This window comes from Oryza glaberrima, chromosome 10 (assembly GCF_000147395.1).
Source record: "Oryza glaberrima chromosome 10, OglaRS2, whole genome shotgun sequence".
Lineage (NCBI taxonomy): Eukaryota > Viridiplantae > Streptophyta > Magnoliopsida > Poales > Poaceae > Oryza > Oryza glaberrima.
In genome coordinates this window covers 7933172-7942190 of record NC_068335.1, presented here as the reverse complement: position 1 = coordinate 7942190, position 9019 = coordinate 7933172, and the positions used below count along the sequence as shown (strand labels likewise).

The window sequence follows — 9019 nt, the reverse complement described above, 5'->3', positions numbered from 1 at the left end:
GATAGAGATAACTTTCATCCGTGACGGCCAAATGCCCGATTGAGATAACTTCTAACATCAGTGACCTTTGCTTAGTAACGGGAGCCTTTCCCGACACTGATGAGGCTTGCCGCCCGTTTGAGACCTATCCCGTGCTAGTGATAGTAGCTTTGCCATAAAAGATATATTTTATATCTTGTAGATTATTGCATTTGGAATAAAATTGGCGTTCTCCATTTTGGTAAGGAGGGACTAATGGAAGGAAATTAGTGCGTGCAAATGCGGATTCCGATATGCATGATTTTTTTGGCAGTGATGTACAATCACAGAGTCGCGCGATCAATATTTGACGGCGTAGATAGACCACGCCATCCACCATCGAGCTATCTAACATGGATCCTGTCATCTTTTGTAAAGAAAATTAAAGAATATATATAATTGATGATCAAGAATGTAACAGTCGTCCTCTCTAGTGTCCGTGTCTCGGTGAGGTATAGCTGCATGCCAGACAGTAGCGTATGGGGCAAATCTGGTTGGCCGGGGCCATGCAGGCTGGGTTGAGTGTGTATATAAAGGATGTGTGTGCTGCGCTCTGATGACAAGCAGAAGGCAGGCAGACAGGCAGGCCAGAGCGGCGTGAGTGAGCTATACAGGAAGGCAGTTAGCCCGTGGCCAGCCTAAGAAGGTGATAGCATGGGACTTAATGGGAAATGGAGGAAGGCCATGCCATACATGGCGATGGTCTTCCTACAGTTCGGCTTCGCCGGGCTGTTCCTCATCTCCGTCGCGTCGCTACGGCAAGGCATGAGCCACTACGTGCTCGTCGTATACCGGAATGCCGTCGCCGCCGTCGTCATGGCACCATTCGCGCTCTGGTTCGAGAGGTTAACCCATGCATCTCTTCTTGATCGGTCGATACAGTTTTACATATGCTCTATTGATAACTATATGTGTGTCTACAGTACTTAGTCTCTATTGATAATTATATGTATGCTACGTCCAACTCTTCACTAAAGACTGAACTTTTCTAAAAAGAATTTTAAAACAGGTTTCAAGTAATTAATTACCATCTGTTTAATAAATGGAGTTCTGTTTACACCTTTTTTTTTTCACTAGGTATAGCTTTCCATCGGTTTCGTCATTTTTTTTTGTACCTAGCTAGAAAACTGCTGTCTCAACTACTAGACGAACACAAATATCTCACATAGTACTGTTTTATACCATAAAATATATGAACAAACGTTCACCATATATATGATTCGTGGACGAACATTGAGCTACGTGCTGGGAAATGAAATAAATTCCGACCTTTTGTTTCAAGGAAGCTATAACTACTTATTAAAAAATCCACTCAACAATAAGCACGAAGCATATTCTCCACAAATTAAGAGCACAAAATATACAGAAAGTGAAACACAAACTAATGACCACCAACACTAAACAAAGACGCAACACTTGTTTAAACCAGTTTGTAAATATACAAAGTTGGCGAATATATGTATAACTGGTTGCCTCTAGATTACCGCATGTAGTATGTGTGAGTTTACTATCCTCATTACATCTTTGTAGTTGTGTCCAAGAACCAAAGTCAGTACGTTGTCCTGAAAAGTACATGCATATAAGATTTAGATGGAGATTTATCAGAAACCATATCATTTCTATTAAGCCAAAGATTCCAGCAGATAAAGATTAGTTTCTTTGTTTTCGCATTAATACCCAGAGGCCAATTCTGTAATATATGAGATATAGTATGAGGAGGATATAGACTAGAAGAAAAATATTCTGATCTCCACAGAAAACTAGCAAAATGACAGTAACAAAATAAGTCGTCTCATTTTTCATTAAGACATAACATCTCAAACTGTCATTGGAATTTGACTACACTACTCCTTTAAGCTTTGGTGCATTCCAGGATTGGTTAGAAGTAGGGAGATTTTACCTTAGTATCTCATGTGGCATTCCAGGATATGGGGACTTCTTATTCGTAGGCATGTTTTTATGTTACTATCTATTTCTTTCAAGTACAAGTTTGTAATTACTCCTATTTTTTTAATATAGTCTGCTTAGTTTCAAAAAATAAAGAAGTTAATTAGTGATCTTTGAAAAATAATTTAAGTTATATATACTAGATCTTTCATTGTTTTCAACAGAGAGAAATTAAAGATGGAAGGAAGCAGGTTCATTTTTCTTAACTGTTTCTCCCTTTTCCATGATAGGAAAACAAGGCCCAAAATGACGCTTTCTGTGTTTTTCAAGATTATGGCTCTGGGACTACTCGAGTAATGATCGAATACAATTACATTCTAATGACATTTTAATATTTTAAAATCACACTTATAATTTTATAAAATTGTGCAAGGCCTGTGCTTGACCAAAACTTCTTCTATATGGGAGCCAAGAACACGTCGGCGAGCTTCTCATCAGCACTCACCAACATATTACCTGCTGTAACGTTTGTAAATGCCATCATACTGAGGTGAATCGTCAGATTTGTATTATCACACTAGTATTTGTGGCCCATACACCACACTAGTCACCATGCATGTCTAGTTAGCCCTGATACATAATGCTTCAATAAATTCATCTACATGTCTTTTGCATGAAGTCCAGGCAAAATTGTAAGCAGGGTGGTGTTTATGCATCTGGGACTACCGTGTGGAAGGGCTAGGCAACAGTGTGCTTTAAAATCTAATCCTCTCCTAACGATTTTTCTGGTGACCTCATTGATTTTAGCACATGTAGCTAGCCCTAGTAAAACACAATTACGACTATGCAAACAGTCCAGATCATGGAAGTAGAGAGATAGGCTAGCATATATGTACTTGTGACACCACGGGTTAAGATCACAGGCAAAATAACCTGGAGAGATGAGTTATACCCCGTTTTGAGAATTGAGATAGGTGTTTCATCCAATTTTAGCATCGACGAACGAAATTTGAGGAGTAGATTGTTTTTCTTGAAAGCATATATAGTAACCATGGGCCAACTTTTTATATAGAACGACAAAAGTTTTATAGGTTTGATATGCACAAGTGAACCCGACCTAAATAGTGATTATGGATAGAGTTATGAAGGTGGGATATAGGGTATTATAATACTATTCTGAACAAAAATATAATCAATAGCTCTATAAGTTTTATATTATCTTACCTCAAAATAATAAAATGCTTTATAAAAATTTGTTGAACATAACTAGGATGGAGAGAATAAGCATCAAGGAACGACGAAGTCAGGCAAAAATAGCTGGCACACTGATAACAGTGGGGGGAGCTATGCTTATGATACTCTTCAAGGGCCCTGTCATCAATTTTCCATGGACCAAGAATGCCAATCACAACATCTCTGATAGTAGTGACCACAATAATGGCCACTGGCTTATGGGTATCTTTATGATTTTGCTAAGCTGCTTTTGCTGGTCTGCCTTCTTCATTCTACAAGTAATTAACAAACCTTTTAGTTTATTCATCAGATCTGATTACTTTATTTTATGTCTTTTCTAACAGAACTACTTGTTTTCAGTCATACACACTGAGGAGTTACCCAGCAGAGCTTTCTCTAACCACACTGATATGCGCCATGGGTGTAGCACAGAGTGGGGCGGTCGCCCTAGTCATGGAGCGTGATATCAAGGCCTGGTTAATTGGCTTTGATATGAGGCTTTTTACAGCTGTCTACTCTGTAAGTTCTGTGGTTTACTAGGCATGTAATTTAATCAGATCGTGGTTGGAATTTAATGAATGTTCTCTTAAGATTGAATTGAAATGGTGCATATATCTGTTCATGTAATTAAGTCTCTGAATTTCCTGCAGGGCATAATGTGTTCTGGAGTGGCTTATTATGTGCAAGGTATGGTTATAAAGGAGAGGGGTCCCGTATTTGTCACTGCCTTTAGCCCTCTTTGCATGATTATAGTGACTATTTTGGGATCTTTCATTCTTTGTGAGGTTGTTACCTTGGGAAGGTATGTATGATTACTCCAAAATTAATTCCACTGGTTTCTGTTTAATGTGAAAGCCCACAAGTAGTAACATACTATCTCATTCATTTATTTTCCATATAGGGTGATTGGTGCAATAATTATTGTTGTGGGCCTGTATGCTCTCATTTGGGGCAAGAACAAGGACCATGGCAATCAAGTTGATCAAGATGACAATTTTGAGAAGCAGAAAACTTTTGAGCTACCATTGTCCACGACTAATGTTAACGAAGCACGTAGTCCTAATCATATTTAACTGTCAAGTTGACAGCATCGACAACGAAAGCTTCAGGCAATTAATTTACTACATGGTGACTTCAATGTATCTCTTGATATTCTCGGTTTCATTTCCTTGGTAATGGATGTATCTGGTCAATTCAACAAAGTCTACCAAAATGTTCTTGTCTAATTTATGTTCAACTTATAACTTATTGATTATCACACGTCCTACATATGTAGTGGAAGGGTTTTCAGGTGCGAGTTCTATGCGTGTACCATGCTAATTAGTCCCCTAATCAGTTGTTAACACTCCACAGAATAAGGCCCCCAACCATCTCGATATGTCTCTTGAGAACAGAATGGGCTAACACTGCCGGTTCGTGAGGGTGGTTTCCTTGTTGACAGGAAACACTATCGACTTTTTAGGTGTTCGGTTCCACGTAAAAACTTTTCACCCTGTCGTATCGAATGTTTAGACACATGCATGGTATATTAAATATAGAAAAAAACAAGTTACACAGATTGCGTGTAAATTACGAGATGAATTTTTTAAGCCTAATTGCTTCATGATTTGACAATGTGGCGCTACAGTAAATATTTGCTAATGACTGATTAATTAGACTTAATAAATTCGTCTCGCAGTTTACAGGCGGAATCTGTAATTTGTTTTGTTATTAGTCTACGTTTAATACTTCAAATATGTATCTGTATATCCGATGTGACGCGCTAAAACTTTTCAACGCTAAAACTTTCCACCCCTAAAACTAGGAGCGTTTTACAGTGCCCCCACTTATACGAGCAGTAGTGTAGTAGGATCATATCTGACCGTTGATTGTCGTGGGCATTTTAGCCCTTTTCTTAATTTTGGCGGAAGGGTATTTCGGTAAATCGCGTTCCCGGTGTTTTCTCTGTTCGTTACTCCCGAGTCCCGACCCGCATTCCTCTGTTCGCCGCCGCCATCTCCCTCCTCGTATTGTTCACGCGAGGACGCCGCCGCGCTGCTCCTCCACCAGAGCGGTGAAAAGCCGCCGTTGTCCCCCTCCACTGTTGTCCACCTTAGGCATCAAGGTCCCGGCGCCGACGAACTGTGCGGCACCTGGCGCTTTGCTGCCCCTCGCCGGCCTCTTCGCTTCCCCCGCCCCCGCCGGACACCTCGCTGCCCCAGGCCAAGATTCTCGGTGATCTCCCCGCCGGCCGCCTGCCCTCCTCGTGCATGGAGTCACCGACCCTCGTCTGATTTGGATTCGGATTCGTCGGCACCTCTCCATTTGATTCAGGTAATGTACCAGCTGGTCAGGGAAAACTTTAGGAAGGCTTCTTCTTGAGCAAGAATATCTATTCCCGTAATTGATTAATTACCGTGCAATCTTAAGGCCTTAAGGATTTGCTAGTTGCTATCTATTATAGAAAGACAGGTCTGAAGTATTTGCTATTTGCCATCGATTAGAGAAATACAGGAATATTTGCCATGGATTACATAAAGACAGGAATGTTTGAATGGTGTGAACTGTGCTAGATTAAATTTGTTGCTATGTATGTTGTTAGATTGGTACCGTAAGCAGTAAGCTTATAACTTGATTTTATACCGTAAGTTTCATATTGACAATAGAGTATATGAGATTGAAGTCATGCCGTGAGTCGTACGCAAATAAGAGGGCTACACGCTAAACCTTTTTCGCCCAACATTAAGGGAACCTTGTTCTTAAATTTACATCTTTAGTTCTGAAATCTGAAGTTGTAGTGATGTTTGTTCTGAATGTAAGATCAAGTTCGCATTTTCTTGCAAAAAAAATTATAACCTAAAGATAAGCTCTGAATTCAGTATATAACCCAGTTAATGAACAACATCCCGAATTTAGGCTTGACCTACTGGAATTGAAGTGCCTGAAGTTAAGTTGTCTAGTTTTGAATTATGCTCTAGTACTGAAACTACAGTTACTGAAGTTGTAGTGAATGAAAGAATACTCTAGTTAAAGTTCTTAAGTTGTCAAGTGTCTGAGGGTAAGTTGTAAAGATGTGATGTTGCTGTCCATCTGAATTTTGTCAGTGTCCTGAATTATAGCATATCATCACACTGGAGTCCAACTACACGTGCAGAGACCAGCGAAAAGACATGGGTCTCCTTGGATTTGTGTGTAGGATCTATGCATTTTTTAGATTTAAATTATTTTGTGTTTTAATTTTAGATCTTATAGTATTTTTTTCCATCCGTTTCAAGTTGCAACGTATGGGAAAATAGCTAGTCTGTTAAAAAGCATTGACATCTTAAATGAGATATGTACATTCCAACTTCTATCTTCTGTCCTCAAACTTTTAGTGCCTTTGGATGTTCATGTAAATTTTGACCTAACATTGATGGCAGCTTTCATGATACATAAATGTCTTTTGGAATTTTTTGTAGAGGAGTGGAGGCGACAGTAGAAGTTTTCATACTGGAATTCGTCAGTGGTTTTGATATATCTGTCATCTGTGATCTTCCTATGCTCGAGGACCATGGAGAACTTCAGCTTTTCAATGGCATTATTGGTGAGCCATGCAGCTAGAGGGTTTGTGATGGCTGTTTGCTTTGATTCAGTGATGCATTAGAAATTGAAGTTGTCCATGCACTGACTGAAGAACATCAATTCAGATACTTGAAGCTACTGAACTCAATAATGCCTCTTGCTTTGTTTCATTGTGGATAATTGTTCTCCTATTAGAACAGTAGAGTTTGAGATATTATATCATTTATATGCAATGCAATGTGTTTCATGTCATCTCAAGTTCCCATCTGCAAATTTCCTAAAATCTTGGGAGCAGTTGACATATAGCTGAAATTTTGAGTCTTGTATGAAAAACTGGAAATTTCGGATCTTGCAACGTATTTAACTATGCAGTCAGTCTGTCAGTCCACGTGATTCTGCAAATGTGACTATCCTTCTGGGATGTGGGTATGATCATCAGTTAACAGCATCATCAGCACCATTCGATGTCTGCATTTTTAAGGATCAAAGGAGGCCATTAGAATTGGTGTATGGTAGGGCCAATTGATTTTATGCATCCAAAAATATGTGCAGTTTTAAATTGAGTACTGCCACTGCATTAAAAGTTGAAAACTTGCTTGCAAGAGGTAATCTGATTATCAGATTGTGTCAACAAGGAGTACTGTATTTCCATTTCCTATCTCTTCAGATTTCAAACATCTTCTCTTACTAGTAAGAATCTGAATCTCCAATAGTAGTTTAGAAGACAGAGGAATGCATGAACATTGCACAAAATAGCCACAAGACAAACACTCTCATCGATCCATTTATCTCATATTAATTAGGAAATAAATGAAACGCCAACAAAACCTAACTGAACATGCGTATCACTATGATTCAGATAGATACATATAGTTCAATTCAATCCATCATATACATACATGAATTAGCAGGCGGGTCCGGGCTGCGCCGGCCGGCCACCTCTGACCTCCAGATCGGGGTGCCGCCCCTAGGCTCCGATCCATCCAGAATAAACAGGTCGGCCTTTTTGCAAACCCCGAGCAATTACATATTTCACTATCTCTTAATGATGAATTTACAAGAATGCCAAAATATTTTTTTTCCAGAATTACCCTTATAGTATACTACTACATAATATTAGGTGTAGTAGTAACAAATCCTCACCCTTAGATCTCATCTCTTCAACGGTCTACATTCATCCAGAGGTACACTGAAAAAATTAACAGGACCTTACTAGCAATGAGAAGGTATATCACTGTATGTTCACACCTAGAACTGACAGTGATAGCACAGCTAGACAACCGTGGGGCATCGCGTTATCATTGCCAGTGGGTGTCAAGAACCAGCAGTGATATCCGCCTAGAATTTCTTCTTTTTTAAGAAAAAATTAAAAAAAAACACTCACAATCCGGGCATGGACTGGACGGTCATGGTAAAAATTCAGGTTGATATTCGATCTGGTAAGACAGTCAGGAGATTGACAAGCACGGGACAGAGTCCGTGCATTCTTACCGGACAAATTTGGATGTCGAACCACACGGACAGTCAGGGCTAGCCTACAGGACAGTCCGAAGCCAGGACTACCTAGGGTCTCGACCGGACGGTCTGTGCGTCCACTGGATGGACAGTCCGGCTGTGCTGCCCTGGAATATTATGCTATCATCAAAAGTCGATTTGAAAGAGTATGTAAGCTAATAGTGACCTAAATAGCATTCTAAGGTCCTGAGTTCAAATCTTCATGGAGCGAATTTTAGATTAGTTGAGGGCTAAGTTTCCTGCCTGATAGGCTAAGTTCCTAGTTTAAAAAGGTTGTATATATCTTTAAAAAAAAAATCAAAAGTGGGTTTCGTCCAAATGTCATCCTCCAGGGTAGATTCGTTAAATTGCCACTCTCAACCGGAGTCTACAAACTATAATATCATCCCGGACAAAAATGCCCTTTGTCCTCTACTTCTCCAACTTGGCTGTAGCGGTGGGAACGATGCCGGTCGGTCCGCCTTTCCCTCCCAGCGGTGTCCTCCTCGTCGTCCACCGAACTCTCTGACCGAGCCCCTCCGAACAAGCAACAGCGACTCGCCCCACGTAGACGAGGCCCGTCAGCAGATCGATCGAGCCCCAAACCAACCAAGAAACCACAGTTACACTCACAAAACAAATCCCTGCACGAAATTACGCAAAAAAAAAACGAGCAGAAATCAACTAAAATCCATGATGACGTACCATCACCAATATGCATCCTCTCAACGCAAGCCAGTAGCCAACTAGCAAGGCTGCTCCAATCAGTGAGAGAAAGGGGAAACAGAAAGAGAGTGTGGGGAACACATGGGGAAGAAGACGAGGACCCGGCCCACTGCAGCACAGC

At 40.2% G+C, this 9019-nt stretch overlaps 1 protein-coding gene across 2 annotated transcripts; it reads left to right on the top strand.

Moving 5' to 3' along the window:
- The first annotated feature begins 560 nt into the window (after positions 1 to 560).
- Positions 561 to 4393, top strand: LOC127752981 (WAT1-related protein At4g08290-like). Of its 2 annotated transcripts, XM_052278436.1 has the most exons (7): positions 562 to 863; positions 2196 to 2258; positions 2339 to 2455; positions 3176 to 3416; positions 3499 to 3657; positions 3789 to 3940; positions 4040 to 4393. In XM_052278436.1, the coding sequence occupies exons 1-7, from the start codon at positions 673 to 675 to the stop codon at positions 4209 to 4211; spliced, it is 1095 nt and encodes a 364-aa protein (XP_052134396.1). In that variant the 5' UTR covers positions 562 to 672; the 3' UTR covers positions 4212 to 4393. The 2 variants fall into 2 exon arrangements, with proteins under 2 accessions (XP_052134397.1, XP_052134396.1); XM_052278437.1 differs by lacking the exons at positions 2196 to 2258; positions 2339 to 2455 and having other exon boundaries at positions 561 to 863.
- The last annotated feature ends 4626 nt before the right edge of the window (positions 4394 to 9019 follow it).